The sequence below is a fragment of the Alosa pseudoharengus genome, unplaced genomic scaffold (assembly GCF_046254945.1).
Source record: "Alosa pseudoharengus isolate Yale_2024_CS ecotype anadromous, Long Island Sound unplaced genomic scaffold, YU_APseudo_1.1 YU_APseudo_1.1_scf_18, whole genome shotgun sequence".
NCBI lineage: Eukaryota > Metazoa > Chordata > Actinopteri > Clupeiformes > Clupeidae > Alosa > Alosa pseudoharengus.
The window spans coordinates 19743661-19766774 of NW_027468650.1; the positions used below are offsets into that span (position 1 = coordinate 19743661).

General features: G+C 39.1%; 1 protein-coding gene across 1 annotated transcript; it reads right to left on the bottom strand.

Moving 5' to 3' along the window:
* Window positions 1-8337: 8337 nt before the first annotated feature.
* Window positions 8338-9359, bottom strand: LOC143131664 (uncharacterized). Its single transcript, XM_076291284.1, has one exon. The coding sequence runs from the start codon at window positions 9336-9338 to the stop codon at window positions 8397-8399; it is 942 nt and encodes a 313-aa protein (XP_076147399.1). The 5' UTR covers window positions 9339-9359; the 3' UTR covers window positions 8338-8396.
* Between the last annotated feature and the right edge of the window lie 13755 nt (window positions 9360-23114).

Here is a 23114-nt window from a genome sequence, read left to right on the forward strand (position 1 = left end):
GCCTAATGTAGCTTAATAGTAACAGCACATAGGCTGTAATATCTGCATAATGTGTGCTGTCATGAAATCAATAAATACTCAGAAATACAGTATTTATATATATATATATATATATATATATATATATATATATATATAATCAGTAGTTTATATATTATAACCATATAATAGTATAATAAAAATACTATTATAATTATTATAATAATATTATAGGTTACATAGCCCAATATGCCCCTTTCCCCCGGTCAGACACCGTAACTAACATATTTCCTGCTGGAAACACTGACTGCAGCTTATTCAACTACAACAATCATGAGAAAATCACATTGTGATCTTAAAATCATGAATCGTATAGAATCATGAGTTGAGCGTATCATTATATATCCACTTGTTGTACTTCTTATCACACATATCCGTTAAACCAGGCTCACTGTGTGTTTTATGAAGGTAAAAATATTTGAGTGCTTTATTGAATGTTTACTTTAAAAACTTCAACTGGAGACATTGCTTATCCAAGAGGGCACTGCTGAGCACGGTGCAGCACAGTGCAGCTAGTGTTGAGATGACCAGAGATAAGCAATTTCTTCATGAAAAGCTTGAGATTACAGTAGTTTTCTTTGGATACATCCTTCACCTTAGCATCAGCTGACCAATGGTAAAATAGAAATGTGAGTGTGTGGGTTGTGTGAGTGAGAGAGAGATAAAGAGAAAGAGAGAGAGAGAGAGAGAGAACTGTTCTATTTTGTATGTACATGTGATTTAGTGTATTTACAATGTTCTCTGTGTGTATGTTAGTGTGTCTTTTGCACTGTCTTTTTTTTTCCTCTTTCTCTCATCCGGCTGCCAGTTAAATCCCATAGACAATGCCTTGAGCACACTACTTTCTCAGATGGGTAATTATCTCTTGTCTGAGAGGAAATTGTCTCCCTAGGGAGCTCCAGCTTCTGCACAGGGCTCTCTATCGAGCGTGGCACTTTGGCCAACACACCAGTTAATAAGCATTCATGCAGCTGCCAATCTCTCAGACCTTGACCATCAATATCACGACCAACAAAATCACAGCAATTAACAAAGAGAGCAAGTCAAGTCAAAAAAGTTTCTTCTCAGATCTTGCTATAACCTCACCACTGTGGAAGATTTACCATTAACAGTTATTACTGGTTACATCAATGAGTAATGGAACCTATTCACAATGTGTATTATTATATCCCTGGCTTTGTAATGCCTTGATAAAGGTGCCATTATTTTTCCAGTATGTATTATATTAATTTCTCAAGCAAGATCATAACTATGATTTTGCATAACAGTCTCCTTAAAGAAATTCTGACCACACTAAATTGAATTTTAAAAGAACTTCTGGACATTAAGACAACAAGCATGTACAATTTATATTAAATTCAGACCATTTTTCGAACTCTCTTTTCTTGAGTGTAGCGTGTATTGTTATTCTCCAAGTCATATTTTGCATTGTCCTTACTTACTGAAGCAGCGACTATGTGGATGAGGTTGCATTGCACCGATAAAGTGAGCCTCTATGTATGCAGAAGAAATATATCAGTAGTTAAATTCTTGCTCAAGCCAATGCATAACTGTAACAGAGAGCAACTTAAAGACCCCATTTTTCCTGCAGGACAGTTTTGGGTTATGACTCTAGTGTTTTTGACCCATATGAGAATACACTCATTTAGGGCATGCTTAAACAGACCTTAAGCTTTCCTACTCGCCCAGATATGTTTTCTGCTCGTTACAAGCTGTAGGAATAAGCAGCCATATTCTTATTAAACAGTGTGCTGTCATTGTGTGCTGCTCAGGCATAGTAATATTAATTATTAGTATTATGTTGTGGTGTTCTCTTCATTGTTCTAGAACAGGTCCAGTGCTGTTGTCCTTCTTCAATATGCATGACTACCCTGCGGCAGTGTTCTTCACGCATGCATTCAAGGTTAATTGGCTAACAGAGACATCAGTAGTGATGCAAGAACCAAAGGAATCAGCTAGTTTATTGGAGTTACAAATCACATGCCATTCAAATTGCACTTATGGAGAAGAAATGAAACAGTCAGGAATTGAAATTGCCTGCACAAAGAATGAAACTCTGGTCATAATTGGCTGTAACTACAGTCTTAGTAAAGTGATGCAAACCCCACCTTCATCTGAAAATGAAATGGTCTGTTTTGATTGCAATATTATGTAAAATTTCTGACCTTTTGGACCAATCATTCTGGATAGACAGATGCTGATTCTGACCCTATTTTCTTGCAGGATAAGGATATCAGATCAGCAGATGCTCCAAATGTGAGGCTGTTCATTAGGCCTAAATGTGCGAAAAAAGGCAAATTATGTCATTTCATATTGTCCAAGGAACTAAAGCCTTCTGTTAGCATTTGATACATATCATATTCATGGTAGAGATGCCCATTCAGAAAATGGGAAATTGTATCTTTTGGGTCATTCCGTGTGAAATCACCCAATTTCAGCGCAATTTGGCAGGTGACCCTCTCCGAAAAAATCTGAAAAAAATCACAGGTGTTTGTAGACCAAATCCATGCATAGATCTTAAATAGTATATCTGTATAACTAATCGTTGCAAAACTACAGCCCTTTGAAACTTCAAGTCATTTAAAGCATTGTGGTGAACAATCATTTTTTGTTCAACTTCCAGCATTATTGGCTCTTTTGGTATTTCACACACTTTAGTGAAACTATGTGAATAGAAGTACATTTTCCTGTTGAATTAAAAAATCCAATCGGATCAGACGTATCTTGTATACTTTCCCCTCTGCAAAGCTCTGAAAATGGCTATAAATTCATAATGTGAAAAGACATCATCACCTTTGAGGGCTTCTCATTCAAAAAGTATGTGACACAAATTCATCAGATTTTTTTCCTACACATATATGTATTATAAGGTCCTGTCCATGCATTAACTTTGGTTGTTATCATTTTCATATTTTCAGAGCATTTTTTTAAAATTGGGCTTGATTTTCAAAAAGCCTGTTTTCATCTTCTCATTTCACCACGTGGACAGTTAACAGGATTTTTTTTAATTTTACCATATATCATTCTGTATGTGAGGATCATCTGCCCAAAATTTGGGCTTGTTGCTGAGTTTCTTCATTGAGATAAGAATTTTTTTGAAATATTTTCTATAAATCCACTGAATTTGTACTGGATCTGCAGTACCACACGTGGTGCTCTTTTAATACAATGGAAGTCAATGGAAGAGTAAGAGAGTCACTTGTTTGCTGCACATATCCAATCTAAACACACAGTTTATGGTTCATAGTTGAATTGGTCCAAATAATTATTGCAACATGAACAACATACTACTCATACATAAATCTTATTTAGAGAAAATAAACTGATCAAGTAAATTATACACACATAAGACTGACTGGTCATCATACATGCAGCAAGAGGATTTAGCATAATTACCATCTTTGTAATGAGTTTTCTACACCAGCTTCAACCTATCAGTGCCTATGTGAGAACTTTAATAATTACTAGCCAGCTGGTTAGGCAAAGTCTATATCCATCGTCATATGCATGCAGTCCTCTGTGATACACAGACAAAGAGCATCAAGATGGAGATCAGTGCTTTGTCTCCATGTGATCTGGGAAAGAAGTTGGAACATATTCAAGAAACAATGGGTTTCTAAAATTCAGTTCATCAAGGTATTTCACTTGATGAAGATGACCATGTGTGTTTCCATCACAAGTATTCATAACAAGGTTTGAGGACTCGTGGATCCAAGAGGCATTTGTAAAAAGATGCTAAATCTTTAGTATTGATTTTTCTACATCTGACAATGCACTGAATTTTAGAAACCCCTTTTTACTTGAACCATATGAACCATAAACTGTGAGTTTAGATTGGATATGTGCAGCAAACAAGTGACTCTCTTACTCTTCCATTGACTTCCATTGTATTAAAAGAGCACCACATGTGGTGCAAAGTGGTACTGCAGATAAAGTACAAATTCAGTGGATTTATAGACAATATTTGTAAAAAATCTTATCTCAATGAAGAAACTCAGCAACAAGCCCAAATGTGGGGCGGATGATCCTCACATACAGAATGATATATGGTAAAATGTAAAAAAATCCTGTTAACTTGAAACTTCAAAGGGCTGTAGTTTTGGAACCATTAGTGATACAGATATACTATTTAAGATTTATGCATAGGTTTGGTCTACAAACACCTGTGATTTTTTTCAGATTTTTTGGGAGAGGGTGACCTGCCAGCCACTGGGTGATTTGACACGGAATGACCCTTTTGTAATAACATTTTGCGTGCTGGCTAGCTAACCATCAAACCCATCCTGACCTGATAGGAGTAAAACAACATCAAATCAATGGGGGGTCTGTTTAGTGATATTTGGAAGACTGCTGTAACACCACAACATAGCTGAATAGGTTTTGCATTACTTTGCAATTTAAAAATATTCACACTATGATTTACAAATACAGACACATTTCTGAAACTAATACAATCTGCTTTGCAAATGCAAGGCTGGGATAAACAGTTTTCATCGTTTTTTCATTGTTCCTCGTTGCCTTGGTATTGGTATACCATCTTGTTCGAACGAGCAAACCAATGTTGGTTGAGATGGGAGTTAAGTCATACATATTTCCATAGCAACGGTGATCTACTCCAGTCAAAACCTTATACTTTAGGATTTTGGAATGTCAATTTCAATTTATTTCAATTTATTGTGCTTATAGAGCGCCAAAACATAACACATGTATCATGGCGCTTTACAGAATGTAGGCAATCAGAGAAAGAAGGGAAGAAAGGAAGAAAAGAAAAGCAAGAGAGAGGCCCATGGGTAACAGGGGCGAGGAAAAACTCCCTAGAATTGGAGATATATATAGGAAGAAACCTCGAGCAGATCCACGACTCAAGGGCCTGACCCATCTGCCTAGGGTCAGTACATGACAGTAAGGTCTGTATACATGACAAATGCATATGATAGTTGGGTGTAGAGAATAAGACATGGTGTTAAAAGCACTTGAGCTGAAAGTTACAAGAGGTGGGATGATTACGTATCCGTTATGGTAATTTATTATTCCTGATTTAGTGACAGAAAGTTCAATAGTCCAGCGTTGGAATTGTCATGGGGAAGGGAGTTGTCGAGGGGCATGTGGTGGGTTGGCAGACGGGCCAATAATCCGGTCAGAGTTGCCATAGGCTGGTGGTGGGTCGCTAGGCTGTACAGGCCAGGAGTCCAGATAGGGGGCAGTAATAGGGCAATCGAGGATAGGACTTCAGGTGAGATGGGTGAGAGGAGGGCCAACACATGGATGGTTGATGACTGGTGATGATATACCTCACAAGTGAGGTACAGTAAGGGGGGAGAAAGAGAGATGTAGAGTGGGTTAGTATTACTGAAAATCAAAATGGTTAATGTCAATAAGTAATCAGTAGTACTATATATTGTTACAGTATACCATGGTGGGAATAGGCAAGAGAGGGAGAGTTGAGAGAGAGAGAGAGAGAGAGAAGGGGGAGAGGAGAGGGGGGGGGTTGTACGGCGTGACACATGAAAAGTCCATGACAGCACTATCCTATAGCAGCATAACTAAGGCATGGTGAGGGGTAGTCGACACCAGCGCAGGTATGGTCAGTGACCACCATCGCACGCGCGACTGGGGTGCCAGTCACACGAGGACTCAGCAGGGTGGTCCATTCCAAAAAACCCTGAGGTGGGTGAATTTCCACGCACCATACCTAACTATGGGAGGCAGTAAAGAGGTATGTTTTAAGTCTAGACTTAAAAATAGGGAGGGTGTCTGCTAGTCGAATTGAGTAGATTATTCCAGAGGAGGGGTGCGCGATAGCTGAAAGCTCTGCCTCCTACTGTAGTTTTTGAGATTCTTGGAATTACAAGAAGGCCAGTATTCTGTGATCGTAGCGGTCTGGGTGGGTTATATGGGACTAGGAGATCTTTAATATATTCTGGTGCCTGGCCATTAATGGCTTTGTATGTTAGAAGTAATATTTTGAAGTCAATGCGACTTCTAACAGGCAGCCAGTGTAGAGATGCCAGGATAGGGGAAATATGTTCATATTTTTTAGTTCTAGTGAGTGTGCGAGCAGCTGCATTTTGTATAAGCTGTAAGCTCTTTAGACAGGTGTTATTGCAGCCAGCGTATAGAGCATTGCAATAATCAATCCTTGAGGTGACAAAAGCATGGATTAATTTCTCAGCGTCTGGTAGGGATAAAGACTTCCTTATCTTTGAAATGTTCCTTAAATGATCAAATGAAGCTTTGGTAATCTGTTTTATGTGATTACTTAGTGATAGGTATTGGTCAATTGTAACTCCTAGATTTTTAACACATGTGGATGAGGATAGTCGGAGATCAGTAAATGTAGCTTGTGATGAGGATAGGATATCCCTCATCTTTTTAGGACCTAAAACCATGACTTCTGTTTTATCGGAGTTCAAAAGCAGGAAATTGTTCGTCATCCATGTCTTTATGTCTCGTATACATGTGTCAAGTTTGGCTAACGTAGTCAATTCGTCAGGATTTATGGAAAGGTATAGTTGTGTATCGTCTGCATAAGAATGAAATTTAATGCCATGTTTCCTAATTTCTGAGCCTAGAGGAAGCATATAGAGAGAAAATAACAGGGGCCCTAGTACTGAGCCTTGAGGCACCCCATATTTTACCATAGTCTGGGTAGATGGTTCATTGTGAACCTGTACAAATTGTCTGCGGTTAGAAAGGTATGATCTAAACCAAGCGAGTGCTGAGTCTTTAATGCCTATCGAATGTTCAAGCCTGTGGAGTAGTATGTTGAGGTCTATGGTGTCAAAGGCAGCACTGAGGTCCAGGAGGACCAATATTGATATATGTCCATTATCGGCAGCGATGAGGAGGTCATTAAAAACTTTAACTAAGGCTGATTCAGTACTGTGGTGAGCTCTGAAACCAGACTGATATAATTCTTGGATTTTATTCATATGCAAGAAGGTACCAATTTGTTTCGACACTATTTTTTCTAGTATTTTTGACAAAAAAGGGAGATTATATATAGGCCTATAGTTGGCCAAGTTGTTAGGGTCAAGGGTAGGCTTTTTGAGGGATGGCTTAATGACAGATAACTTAAACGACTGTGGTACATGGCCTGATAGCAGTGAGTTATTTATAATGTGGAGCAAAGCATTATCCAAGAAAGGGAGAGCAGTCTTCAGAAGATGAGTAGGAATAGGATCTATTAGACTAGTTGTAGATTTTGATGAAGAGATTGTGGAAGTGAGGGCTAATATGTCAATAGGTGTAAATGAATTCAACGTTGTTGGTATACCATGGAGCAAGCCTTACTTGTTTTCTCATTCTCTTTTTGAGTGGTGCTACTGAATCAAGGGTTGAGCGTAATGAGTTCATCACATTATCAGTTAACAAGTCGACCTCGGCTGGATTAAGGAATGGGCCTTCTGATAGGCCTACCACATGAGTCCGGAATGGGGCAAGCATAAGCGAAATTTTTTCTAGAAAGTCTGCATTAGTTTTTTCAGATAAGCCGCGGCTGTAGTATTCAGCTAAATTAGGTACTGCATGTTGTAAAGTCATTGTAAAAGTAATTAGATGGTGGTCAGTTAAGGTCGGGTGTTGTGGCTAGATTGTTAACTGCTCTATGTTTATGCCGTATGACAAGACTAGATCAATAGTATGGTTATGTCGGTGCGTGGGTGAATTAACATTTTGGCAGAACCCGACATGGTCAATTAGGGATTGAAATGCAATTGTGAGACAATCGTGCACATTATCCATATGAATATTAAAATCACCCAATATAAGTATTTTTTCTGTTTGGATAGTTAAAGTGGAAAGGAAATCAGAAAATTCCTCTAAGAATTCAGTGATCAGTTTTCCAGTCTGGCGGTAAAAAATTGAGGACTAGAACTTCAAAAGATTTAAACTTGTGTGTGAGCTTGGGAGATGTGAGAAGACTAGATTGATAGATTGTAGCTACTCCACCTCCCCTGCCAGTGTGGCGTGGTACATGATAATTCAAATGGGAGGGAGGTGTAGACTCATTTAATGGAAGGTATTCATCTGGTTTAAGCCAGGTTTCAGTAAGACACATGACATCTATATGATTGTCAGTAATAATTTCATTAACCAAGGCAGTTTTACTTGACAGTGATCGAATATTAAGTAAAGCAAGTGTAAGTTGCGTTTTTGGAGGAATTTGCTTCACCGGAGAAGTTTTTATCGTAATAAGATTGCTACGAATAATTCCCCTAGTGGGTCGAGTAAGAGTTGACAGTCTTGGTACAGACACCCTCTCTATTTGGCCTTGTATGCCCTGTATACCTGGGTGACTGTTAGGACGGCAGAGATCTGTGTAAGACCTTATCTCTGCTTCCTGGATCTCTGGTTCGTCAGGAACTAGCCTCGGTTAAGTGACGGTCTATGTTCCTTGAAAGGAGGGCAGTACCCTCCCATGTGGGATGGATACCGTCTCTTTTCAACAGTCCAGGTTTCCCCCAGAAGGAGCTAAAGTTATCTATGAAGCCCACATTGTTTTTGGCACACCACTTTGACAGCCATCGGTTGAGGTCCGAAATTCTGCTGAGCATTTCATCACCTCTTTTAATGGGTATGGGTCCAGAGAAAGTTACAGAGTCAGACATCTGTTGCACGAACCTGCACTCGGAGATAAAGTTTTGTATGGTGATCTCCGATTGACGCAATCGGACGTCATTAGTGCCAGTGTGGATAACTATTTTCGAGTATTTACGATTAGCTTTAGCCAGCACTTTCAAATTTGATTCGATGTCGTTAGCTCTGGCCCAAGATATCGATTTTACTATGGCCGATGGAGTCGCTAGCATCACGTTTCGTATAGTAGAAGCGCCAATGACCAGAGTAGCAGGTTTCTCGGTTTCTCTAGCTAAGGGGGAGAATCTATTAGAAACATGAATAGGTTGGTGGTTAGCAGTGGGCTTCCTTCGTTTGGATTTAGATCCAGGCGAAACAGGCCCAACGGGCTGCTTTCGCTTGGGTCTGGCTCCCCTAACAGTCACCCAAGGACTATCCCCTTGCTGCGAGGGGGCTGTCATGGTTGCGCTAACTGTGCAGTCGGCTGGTGCATCCACACAATTTACCAAGGGTTCTGCCACTAGCTGTTTGCTAATCTGATCCAGTGTGTGGATGTGATTCTCTAGTTCACCTATCCTCGCCTCCAAGTTAGCTATTAGTCTGCATTTTTTACAAGTAGCATGTCCACTAAAGGAGGCTGAAGAGTTAGCTAGCATGTGACACGCCGGGCAACGGAGAGAATCGGAAATAGGAGAGGCAGGGGCAGCAGAGGACCCTGCCATCGTCCTTAAGATAGATTAGACAAGTGAATTGGCTACACGAGTGGTTAAGAGTGGAGTTTTTACGTAAATAAAACCTAGGTGTAGTCTAATTAAGTGGATTACGTGGAAAGAAAAACAGGAGCGAGCTAGCGTGAGAGCAGCCACTCTGACACTACAAACAGGAAATGACGCAATTCGCTTACCGTAATCCTTGGAAAGGTGTTCACAGATTCCTTTCTTGAAATTGTTAAAAGATTGGATAACAAAAAAGCTACAACATTGCTTAAACATTACAATAATGTGCTTGTTAATTCCCCTTGTTAATTGTCTTTTTCCTTTTCCTGTTTTTCTTTTCTCTTGTTTTTACTTATTAATTGTTGTCTTTGTTTTGTGCATCTTGTAATTTTATTTTGTGTAACCGTACTTTTTCACTTTTGTATTATCTTCAGTTGTATATTTGTATTATGTCTTTAATAAAGGAAAAATATTTTTTTTAAAAAATAAAAAAAAGGTTCACAAATCGGATAGTGTGGTGCTTTAATGTGAAATCGCAAATAAAAGACATTTTTCTTAAAATCAAAGTTGATATATGAGCTTGTGACGTCCACATGTGCATATATTATCGCTTTGTCATCACATACAATGAATTGGATTCTTACTTCCGGAATCGCACGGTCACTGTTGAGCACTATTACAGCACAGAATTGCATTGTGATAGTAGCACAATGTCTGAATACTGCACCTACTCTTATTTAGTTTCACTTTCAATAGTGTTCTGAGATACAGCATTTTGCAGGTTTTCTCTCTTAGGTCCCTCTCGGTTAATTGTTTTATCGACTGACTTAAAGGGGAAATCCGGTGTAAAATGGATTTTGGATATGCTTAGCATGATAATGAGTTCGAATGTTCGTGGGGAGCAAAGAAAATGCTAATCCGATGCAATCTAAGCCTGTTTTTAGCCGATGCTTCCAAAATGCTAACACTGGTAACGCTAATTTTAAACCATTTATGAGACTCAAAGTAGCCTGACACTTCTTTTTTAGTATAATGAAGGTCCTAATATATAAAATGAGGCATTGACAACTTTGTAAATGTACAGATAGTTTATTAAAAAGGACTTTATACAGACAATACCTTGAGTCTTTTGCCGGTCGGCGCCATCTTGAAATGAAGTCACTACAACACAGATCTTGCGTGTTTTTCACAGAAGTACTTACTCTAAAGTACCACCAAAAACATGTGAGATCTGTGTTGTTTCAAGATGGCACCGTTGTTTCATGCTAAGCATATCCAAAAGCCATTAGCATGATACATGTAGCATGTTGTTTCATCCTAAGCATATCCAAAATCTATTTTACACCGGATTTCCCCTTAAAGGGATTAGTTAGACTATTCATTCTCTTCATTGTGTTGTGCATTGTCTGCAACTGTAACTGTAGGATACCTTATTCTGTGTAGGACAAAGTCCTTAAAGTGCAATAAAGGAATACTCTCTTTCACTCATTCACTCCTTCATTCATTCACAATCTGTGCACCACTAGTGTTAAAACATGGTTCTGATGAGGCTATATTGGGGATAACCTACAATCAAACACTGGCAACTAGTAGGCCTAAGTGATGGATACTGTTAGCTTATAACTTTGAGAGGAGTGTTGAAAGCAAAGTCTTTTGATTTAGGCTATAGTGTACTGACTACTGACTGGTACTGACTGATGGAGAATATAACAAATTGACCAAGCATAAGAACAAAAAACGAGATCAATTAAGTCATTCGTACAGACGTTCAACTTTCTGAAACCAAGCTTTGTTACTTTTCTAAAGGAATACACGTAAAGTAGGACAGAAGGACAGAAGAAAATAAGGACAGTAGGACAGAAAAAAATAATCCCTTGCTCATAGTGGTCTCTCTTGGGTTCCACATAGAACTGACACTATGTAAACCTTATGAATCTTTTGCCAACAAATTGATCCTATAGTGTTTCAAAGCCAAGTTTACATTCTGTGCATGATTAGTTGTAGCTCCTTGGGTTGCACATTAACAATCACAAACTGTCGTACAGTAATCAGAGCAAACCGTAGGGGAGTGCTCGAGGCGTCACGGGGCAGACACACCAGCAATCGAGGGTAAGCGGGCAGGAGAGCAGGACAAAATCCCCACCCACATCCTAAAGAAGGGTCTAGGGTTATTATGTGCAATTACCCCTGATTACAAAGTCCTTCACTCTAATCACATGGCCAAGCATTCATTTGTGCTGAGCTTTGGGTGAGATTTTCATTATTCCACATGAAGTCATTCTGCTCATCCTGATAATAGAATAGAAAATTCAGTGTCAGTGTCAAATTCAAAGTTTGTGTGGTTCTTGCTGTTCTGGATTACATTATGACATTTGTTTTGTTGTTAACAGTCTTTATGGTCATATCACTCGCATCGTAACGATTGTCAAACTCCCAATGGCACATTGCATTTTACAGTGGTATATTTTCCATACTGTTTTTCATTGTTAGTATAAAACTATTTCTTGAGGATATTTTAACCGGAGTGTCTATTTACACCCCTGGTACGAATAGCCTTGGCCACACAGCTGAGCTATTCATACCCTATGACATAACAACAAAAAGACGTTGCTCACGTCCACAAAAAACATGGCGGACATTCGTTTTTTCGTCAGCAGAAAGTGAAGAATTCTGAAAGGTTTCGGCACTAATATCTGTTCAGATTAAGTTTTAGATTGAAAAGTTGTGTTTTTTTTCATAATCTTGGTTCAGTGAACACATACAACCGTCAATTTGTTAGTTAACAAAAATTTCGTGAATATGACGTTCAGGCCTATAAACTATAAGTTTACCTGCAAACACTATTTGTTCGTGGAAGAAGATGGGTTAGCATGTGGGAGACTGGGGTTCAATTCCTGTGTGATGTGTTTTGGCAGAGTGAGTGCGCATGTGTACCAAGCGCAATTTGAACAAGAAATCGGTTCTCAAACGGAAGTTTTGATTGCAACAATTAGCTAGGTCATGCACCAGGGTGTAAATAGCATACAGTACTATAAACACCAGGGTACGAATAGCATCCACTTCTAACTGTACATTGATGCAAACAGCATACCTTATTCAGAGTGTCTATTACACAGCTGAGCTATTCACACCATGTTACGTAACAACAAAAAAACATGTTGCTTGGTTTTTTTTTTATTATTATTACATTGTGTGATCAATATGCCAGAATAAATGTAGAGGGGTGCAAATAGCATACACTGATATTTGTACCAGACGGGGTATTAATAGAAGACATTGCTGTGTGCACCGGGGTACGAATAGCATAAATTGATATTTGTACCAGACGGGGTACTAACAGAACACATTGCTGTGTGCACCGGGGTACGAATAGCATACATTGATATTTGAACCAGCCGGGGTACTAATAGGACACATTGCTGTGTGCACCGGGGCACGAATAGAATTCACTTCTTATTGCACCAGGGTACGAATAGCATACACTGCTAATTGTACCAGGGGTGCAAATAGCCTTACCCTATTTTAACTCATTTGCAGGTCTCAGTCAGTCACAAGCAACTGTATCAACTGTCAGGTCATTTGGTATCATTATTTTGTTTACTTTAATTCCCTGTTTTCATTCACTTCTATAGCAAGGCCGGGGATGTCCGCCTCCTTGTTGTCCCTGTCAAGGTTGCCATGGTCGTTTGGGCCAATAGTCAAAACTTACCATTAAATGCCTTTTCAGTTTTCACACTTTAATAGTAACTGAAATTCTAGCAATTAGATTTATTTGGATACAAATGCCTGAAAACAAAAGATAACTGACTTCAAACTATCAGGAAGCAGAAAAAGCATAGTGATAAATTGAAACTGCAAATTAAATGAAAATTGTAAGTGTAAAAAATATTTGCCGTGGTACTGTGCCTAATGAAATTGCATGGAAAATGTTTGAGACAATGCACACAGCTCAAATTACTTCCAGTAGAAGCCTTGTCTGTGCTACAAAGTTAGAGGGGAAAATAACAAGTAAATGCTCTCATCAACATTTTCCTCCACATTTGTTACAGAGAATGGAAAGACTTTCTACATGAATACTAGTCCATTGCCAATGTTCCGACCTAGGCTTGAACTTCTCCATATCTCAATCCAGCAGACATCCTTAAAATAGCTACATTTTTTGAAATCCTTCCTTGCAATTTTCCTCTATGTAATGTGAGAAAAGCTGATTTTCCTTCGCCACTAATAAACTCGCCAAACCTTTCCTTTCATCCTGGCTTTTGGAATGCATAAAGTGTGACTCAGTTGTTACTTTAACACATATTGCCTTTGACCCCTCTGTCAGCTAATTACCATAATGCCTTGCCTAGGAGAATGAGCCCTGGCCTCCTCTATTGTGTAGTCGTAATTGCATTCTTAATTTCAGAGGTTAAGGACACTGATACCACCAGTGCTCCAGAACATTGAGAGAATGGGGATCCAGTGAAAGCAGGAACTGGTTGCATCCTATACATGCACAGGACTCCTGGCAACGGAGGAGTCTCATTCCTGAATGAGAAAATGTCCAAAAGCTCTGTTTTTTGAGGTCAGATACGATACTAAGCATCTGTTCTGGAACTAACAAAATAAACATGATGGCCATTTGTCCAACAGTACCCACACTGTACATCAGTATGGTGGATATGAATATGTCAAAGCAGATTTATCAGGTCTAACGTAGGTGTGAAATGTGCAATTTCTAAGTCATGGTGCAGTAAATCATCACTTCACAAATCATTACATTTGGTAATGGTTTGTTAGGGCTGGGAATGCACAATATTAGACTGATGGAGAAAAAGGAGGATGTCAGGTGCTCAAATGTAACATAAAGCTAAAGGCAATCTTATCCCACTTAAACCACAGTTGCCACATATCTGTTTGGTCCTAATAATTTCATGTGTTCTGATAAGCTAATAAAAAATACTCATGTAGTTTTGTGTTGTTGCATGTCATTTGTCAGGGCATGTGTTATAATTTTAAGGATGTTGTAGTTTCATGCCTTAAGTATTTTGTTTGTTTGTTGTTTTGTTCAAACACCAATATATTGTGTGATTGGACATAATGCTAATAATATAGCACAATTCTGCCCAGTTTCTAATCCTCTGTAACCTTGGAAAGGTTGGGCTTTCCAAGATAACAAGATTCTGCCTTGATAGCCAGGGCACAGATAAGAAATATACATTTTATAATCAAATATTGATTTTCTTATCCCTTATTTGAGTGGATGGCAACAAAATGACATTGAAAACTGCAGGGACTACACTTTTTCCACAAGTCATTGGCAAGCCCCTAGCTTGGACATCCTTTGCTCACTGAAAATAACAACAGAAACGTTATGTTCTACATTGTCAGTAAAAATGTTATTATTTACTACTCCAAATATACAGTAGACATACAACACAGTGTCTCTGTCCCAGTCTTGACAGGAATTGGCATGTTTACTGTAAATAGACACACAACAGAACTCAGAATTAGACAAATATGCATAGTATAGCATTGCGAACTGAATGACTAGTCAAACAGTTTGCAGTAAGTTTACACTGCAACTAAACAATGGATGCCTGTTTCCAGGGAGTCAGCACCATGATGGCATCTTAGCATTTGCATTCTTCTACCCATCTAGCTGCAGAGTGATAGAATACTGACCAGCAAAGACATTCAGGCAAGTTCTGTGCTTCCTATTTCCCACACCTTTACAATATTAAGGGATAATTAGTTTTAGCTGTAAACATGTTTTCATCAGTCAATAGATTAGAATATAATAGCTTTTTTTTATTGTCATTGTACATAAAAATACAAATAAAATAACATTGTTACAATAGAGGTATGCAGAAGAGCGTCGAACCTTGAAGCAGTCTGTATCAACGGTTCAGACCCCTGTTCCCCGATAATTACAGTATGGATACATGCACTTAAAGCAGGGGTGTCAAACTCATATTAGGCAGTGGGCTGGAATGAGACCTCGTGGGGGCCGTCGTTGTCATGGTATCATTTTTCCGCATGGGTATCAGAATGTTATTTGATGATATCACAAACAAGTACAAATAATGTACTGCTGTCATATACTGGTCTTTCTATCTTGAAATGCCATACTTCCATGTTAGTTTTTCCGCTTCTTCCATCCTGAGGATGGTTTGTAGTGCTAGGTTTAATCAATTTATCAATTATCATAGAGATATTGTTTATAACATTGTGTAACTGGATGTGAATATCTTTTTTTCTAATTTTCCCTTCCTACCCAAAACATATATATATATATAAAACCTGCTGGCGGGCCTGATCTGGCCCCCGGGCCTTATGTTTGACACCCCTGACTTAAAGTATGACGCTCTTAGCCATTAACGAGTACTCTGGATCACTCGTAGATCTTCAAGTGTTTTCACAGCGATGGTTTCGGGAAACATTCCGCAAATCGTCAGATGTTCGTCAGAGGGACTTTACAACCCACTAAGTCTTGCGATTCTTTCGGGGAACCGGGCCCAGGCTGGTGGTGAGGGTGGTGGTGAAATGGTCAGAGGGATATTTTCTTGGCAGACTTTGGGCCTCTTCATGCCAGTTCAGCCTGATTTAAATGCCACAGCCTACATTATGACCACAATGTACCTATTTTCTGGCTTCCAGGATGATAATGCGCCATGTCACAAAGCTCGAATTATCTCAACCTGGTTTCTTGAACTTGACAATGACTTCAGTGTACTCAAATGGCCTCTACAGTCACCAGATCAAAATCCAATAGAGCAACTTTGATATGTGATGGAACACGAGACTTGCTTTATGGAAGAGCAGGCGACAAATCTGCAACAACTGTGTGATTCTGTCATGTCAATATAGACCAAAATATCAGAGGCCAGCACCATGTTGAATCTATGTCATGAAGAAATATGGCAGAGCAATTGCTGTGTGATTTCCTCAATCGCTACATCATGAGTGTCCGTAAGTGATCACTTGTACAATCTAGCAAGACATGTTGTGTTTTGAGATTATGGATACGTTGTTATGTTTGCCCTATATGTTATGAACAGGAGCACACCAAATCTAATCCTGCTAGAAATCTGAAACATCTGATTGAAACATTAAACAAATTTATTCATCATGAGGAAGCAGTGTGATTTTGGGGGGTAAATTCACAGGTGAAGGCACAGCTTGTTAGACAGTCATTTAAATTCTTGCAGAGATGATGTGCTGCCATTATGTGCAACAAGGCTGTAATCAACCACTAAGACAGGGTCTAATTACTCAAGCCTCTTTATCTCAGAATGAACACACACTACCCATGAATTATAGACATTGCTGTAAGCTCTGTCTCTCTCTCTCTCTCTCTCTCTTTCTCTCTCTCACACACACATTCACTCAATCTCCTTCTCTCCCTCTGTCTTTCTTTTTCGCTATCATACAGAAACACACACATATATGCTGCCATGTATGCACAGACATGTACACACAACAGCATATGTTTATTGGATTACAACATATTTATTACAAGGTCTTAAGGCACTGATGGAAAAGGGATTCTGAATACAAGTTAAAGCTAGACCCTATCAGGTTCTGAGAGCAAATATTGAGAATAAGCGTGGTTCATCACAGCAGACTCTATGCATACTAGTCCTTTGGAATCAAGTGTCCAAAATTGGGCCTAACAAAACATGAAAGTGTATTATTCTTTTTGAAATGTCATGTCAATTTTGATTACTTTCACTGATCAGAAGATTGCCTTTGGAGTCCAACCGCTTCTCCCAAACAGCATTCCTGTCAGAAAACAATATGATGCAATATACTTTAGCATGTTACCGTGCTATTTTCTAGGGCTCTAAAATAAGACACAAGCGATTGTGCATCTGAGAGCATGGCAGAAAACATTTTATCTAATCTGAACTGTTAATGTCCTTTTCAGGATGTTAGAAATAAAAGATAAAAGATAAAACAGGAAGATACATGAAAGTATAACCTACCCACCACCCTATCCCTCCTCGCCAAAAAGAAAATGACAGTCAAAAATAGCTGAAGGCATGACAGGCTAAGTAGATACATTATCTGATAAAAGATGCTGCTTGCACTACCGCAGCTGTTATCTACAAGGAAATGGGGGTAAGAAAAGGCTGCATGATGATGTCACATCAATAGAGAATGTTTCCTCACCAAGCCTCCACCCCCCACACACATACACACCCAGAGGAAAGATCACTACTAGAGACCTCTCAGCTCTCACCTCAGAAAGCATGATTTGAAAAACAAATCAATTGCAATTATACTTACACTTACCCTATACTTTTTTTATTCTTACTTTTTATTTATTTATTTAATTGTTAAAACATTACATAGCTTCAGGCCCGTCCACACACCAAGAATTATAACTCACAGCTGGATCATTCCATATCAGTTCAAACAGCCTTGACACCATGGTCTCAGATTTTTGTCCAATCAGTCCCCCATGTCTTATTCTATCACATGAAAATGTTAGCCTGATATCTGTCTAGTATGTCTAGTATTGCACTTTGTAATATGGTTATTGTGGGTAGGAGCATGACCCTTTTCTTTTCAGTTTTAGACAAATTGGGTACCCCCTTAGTGCTAAATGTTACCCAGTATTTTGAACATTTACGTAATGGGGAATTCCTACATTGTGTTACTTTAAAGAATATTGTGGAGTGAGAATGAACATCAGCTATTAGGTACTCAAGGTCATTGGATCAAAGGCCATGGTTTCATATATAACAGTGCTCACTGTCAGTATGTTATCTGTAACATAGTACATTTTCAGTCCTGTAGCTCCTGACCGACATTAATTACTTTTTAATTTTGTTTACTTGTGGGCATGTTCTGTGGGGATGATACAACAGAAAAGTGATGTAATGTTTTTAAGCTGTCTACAGTGTGGCATACAATTGCCACAAACAGAATGGCAAAGGAGAAAAGATGGATCTAACAGTCAACTACAATGTACCATACTATTGCAATACAAGACAAAGGAGAATAGAAGAGATCCCTTTGCACAGCCAACTTAAAAAGGTGCTGGTGGATTGCAGGTTTTAAAGTTCATATATAAAAAGAGGTGGCCACTGCACACTGTTATATTTCTTAGTGATTTTTATTGAGCTCAATAAAAATCACTAAGAAATATAACAGTGTGCGGTGGCCACCTCTTTTTATACAAGACAAAGGAGGTTTGCATGTCATGCTGTCCATCCAAGAGGATAATAAAAATTGGTGTTTAATACGGAAAAATCGCTACCTAGGCCAATTCTAAATTCTCATGGCTTTTGAACAAGACAACTAACCATCTTCAGCATATACCTTGCCTCATGGACTACACTTCAATATAACAGTTACCTAATCCTTCAATAATGTTGAACACATGTGAATGATGTAGGTTCAAGCTTTTCAATTATTGGCTGAAGTATACCTACTTGATGTTCCCGATACATTGTACATTTTGTTCCAATCATGATGTCCCAAGTAGTTACCCAAGCAGAAGATGCTCAAAACAGTGTAAATGATCATCATTGACTCATCTAATGTTAATGTCTGTGGGCACAGAAGTGCTCATGCTCCAAATTCCACTGTTACATATACAGTAGCCATGAAGTCCTGAAAAAATTAAACTGGCTCTGTGTTGATAAAACTTAAAATTTAGAGCTGTGATGGAATTATTCTGACTTCCTCAGTGCTCTTAATCACTGTCTCAGTAAACAGTGAAAACAAGAGGCTCAATATTATCCCTTAACACTAGGCTAGGCATTTGAACTAGTCACAAGTACTCTCTGCTAAAAACAGTGCTGGTGTAGATTTATTTGACAGCTCCATGTGGGTTGAGAAATATTGGCTTGAGAAAGTTCACTGCAACAGACACAACGCTGGAGTGTCTCTCCGCAGCAAATATATGCCCACTCCTGCGGCCATGCCCTCCACAGGGGAGCCATAGCATTCAGGATGAGTGGGTCCCACTGGTGGTGAATCCGCTCTTCATCAAACATGTGATGATCCGTCTCACAAGGACCTCTCTCAGGATGGAGTTTTATTCCTCATCAGGGGCCAGGAGGATGGCTCATGGGTGGCTAGACAAAGTGATGGAACTCCATGCTGACCCTGAAATAATGTTTGAACAAAATTCTGGGAGGACAGAAAAGGTGACTGTTGTTGAAGCGGCTCATGAAAGAATTTATATTATGAGGTGCTGCTTTTGATATGGCATATGCAGTAGGATTATAGTACTTGGCCTTTTAAAGAATATGTTATTTATAGTAATTTATTTTGTAAAAGACATTCTGTGTAACTGCACAAACTGAAACCTTGTTGAGACAAATCTGTGTAAATATAGAAACAATGAGTAAAATCAATAACATACTAAAAAAATAAATCTTTAGGCAAAGAATCACAATCTATTTAACTATGGGGGATAAATAGCCAATGTAATATTCATTTACTGAACCCTGGGATAGTGTAAGTTTTACACAGGCACTTATTTGAAGAGTCTAGCAGCTACTCAGTGTATCATTAATGAAATGGAAACAATGTGACTAGTTGGCCTCAGTCCTCACCGGCTCCTCTTATTCTAGCAGACTGCAACTGTAACTTAAATTATGATATGGGCTTATTACTAAAGATATCACAGCAGTCACTAATGATGGTAAAAAATGATGAGGTCACACAATTTAAGAGTGCTTCCATTATATCCTTGCTCATATCTGTCTGTAATAACTGCTATAGAAGTTCAGTTCCTTTCAATGAGAGGACCCAGGATCAATGCATCCTCATTTAGGATAATGGCCCATTTTCTTGAAGTGGGTGGGGATGATTCAGTTGTCATTGAGAAAGAAACAATATGGTCTATATGCCACACATTACAAAGGATCATCTTATAACCACTCATACTGGATTTGCTTGTTCAATAGACTAGAACTCAATTGCTGTTCTAATACAATTGTAATCATCCATAGCATGGCACTTATGGCCATTGTTATTACAATTCCCTTCCAATTGAAAAAAACTTCAATAACTTTGTATCATGTTGACTGTTTTACTATTACAGGTATGCTGATGTATTATTTGATACACATCTTCTACACACACATTGCATTTGAAACAACAATACAGTGGGTACAACTGTGTGTAACAACATTGGGTTGATGCAGCAGACAGAACTAGGCAGAATCAATCATTTTGGAATATGGGCAAACAAAAGTCCACAACACTTCACTGCTTACACCCAAAATGCTTTGTTTTGGTGGTCCACCAAACGTCCTCGGCCTGCTCCGCTGATGTGCCTGGAGATAATTACTGGACAGATGGACAGTGTGGAAACACATGGTCTCAGACGGATGCATCATCTGCAGTCCCACTCTCTCCTTAATTAAATTATAGACAGGAAGAAGCACTGGGATTATGGGCTGGCAGAGAAAGTGAGGGAGGTGACAGGTATTGTCCAAAAATCGATTGTAGACTTCTTTGGAGTATTTAATGATGAGCGCATTTCAAGTCTATGTTTGTCTTTATTTTAGTTAGTAATGTTATGTAGAGTGGGAGCTGTATAATTCATGTGTGCATGACCATAAATATTATTAAGTAAAAAAGTATTAAACATTACTGTGATATATAGTCACAACAATGTGCATTTGTGCTATGAAACCAGATGTGAAGGCTTATATAAAGAAAGTGACAGGGAACCTGAGGCAGAGCAAGAAACTAAGATGGCATAAAAGGGTGATTTGTTTAACTTTAAAAGGCTCCTTGGTTTATGTTGAACCTGCTGAGAACTACACAGTGATATATGTTTTCCTACTGGTGCAAAGTAACCATGCCTTGCTGGGCTGTGTGGAAGGGAGATGGCCATCAGAGCTCAGAAAGGCAGAACTCTACAGAGCTCTTAGGTTGGCTTCACACTTGGTCCGTTTAACTGGACTGAATCTGAGTCTGATTCCTCCCCCCAGCCCTGCCCCAGCTGGTCTCCGTTCACATTACATTTTTGTTTGTGCACCCGGGGCCATAAACACAAGCTTCTATTTACCAATATTGCTTGGCGATGCCGCTGTTTATTTCCTGGTTTTAGAACGGATAGCATTAACACCAAAGTGAACCTCACCGGAGTTCTAGCGAACCGTTCCCCAGACCACCATTTTCTGGTGGACCTTCTGGTCCGTTCAGTACACTGCGTTCCCATTATTAAAATTTAACCGAACTGTCAGTCTCGGGTCCGGACCAAAGGGTCTAGTCTAGTGTGAATGTGCCCTTACAAAACCAAATGCCATATCGGTTATAACATTTGGAATTGTTCAAAAGATACACATTCCATGATAAAAGACAGAGAAACAGAAATAGTACAAGACTATAGTGTCTAAAGACTAGACCGGAGGCATATGAAGGTTTGTTAACTACACAGTACATGCAGAGGTGTCTGGAGGCTGGGTGAAGAGGCCGGTTCCCTGTCACTTGGCCCAGCAGGAGCCTTCATCTCCCACGGCTGATGGGAGAGAACGGCCCAGATAGGGGCGCCTCCTCTCTAATCCCGCATAAGCCCTTATCCGCTGAGGTGTGCTGGAGATCACCTGAGTCCGCTCTACCTCCGAAATCTCCCTTCGCTAATAATAACAATGTCTGAAACTCTGCAAGGAGACGGCTCATCTCAAGAAAGCAGGAAAACACTAGGGGGGAAAGTAAATCAGTATTTAAGTTGACAGATGTAAGAGACAGTGTCTTCTCTCTGAATCATAGACCCGGTGGGTTTGCGGTAATGATGGAGCTGAAGAAGCCACAGTAGAAGAGGGTATCGTTTTATGAAATGGCTGGCAATGTTGTTTCATTTTACGAGAGCAAAGGGACACCATTTTAAGGCTTTCTGTATATTAACCCAAAAAGAGGAGTTGAAAATTCAATGTTTTTTTAATGCTACCTATTTAAAATGATAGGTCTCCCAATCTATAATTTAGGCTATATTCATGGTTCTCATACTTATGAGTTAGCCTGGAGCCATTCCGTTATATTTCAAGTCTCATACTCTAATGTATTTTGACAAGTAAATTGCTTGCCTTTTTGCTGATAGCTCCTCATATAAATAATGAATGCTTAGTAATAGCTACAGAAATAATGCATAGGAAAGAGTGATGTGAATGACATAGTTATTACTGTTTAGGGCAAAGTAGACCCAAATTTGGATTTTGAGTTCATGAGAAATGGTCAATGCCATAAAATGCTGGGGGTTTATGTATTTTATTGTTGTGTTGTGGAGTAATTGGATAATGTAAGAGGGTAATGAGAGATCACAATAAGACCATTCTGCATAATTTCCCACTAAGTGTAGCAAAGGAAAATGTGCAATGTTCCAGTGAGTCTCACGGATGATGCCTGCTGCGGAAAAAGACTGTCACTGACGATGACACAGCTCCACATTGACCTCCATGACTGAAGGTGGGGTAGTTTTGCAACCTATGGCCACACATAGATTATTGGAGACTCCCTATCTCTCCTGCCGGGCCCTGTGGGAATGAGAAAGAGGAGGCAGAGATGGAATGCTGCCAGACTCGGTCTCTGAGGGTACTCATCCTGTGATTGACTGATGAGACGCCATTCCTGCAGGTAAGCAGGAAATGATGAGCGCAGCGCAAATAAGGAAGGACACCGTGAAAAAGAAAGCGACTACATTTAGATCCGTATCTCAGAAACACAGAAGGTAAATTAGTTTTAAGAGATACAGATCTGGTATTAAACGCTGATTTAAATAAAAACTGTATGTCTTTTAAATAAGCACTAAAGTAAACCTACACTCTTTCTCTT

Excerpts from the sequence above, each read along its gene's own strand:
- LOC143131664 (XM_076291284.1), bottom strand. The coding sequence starts at position 9,338 with ATGGCAGGGTCCTCTGCTGCCCCTGCCTCTCCTATTTCCGATTCTCTC.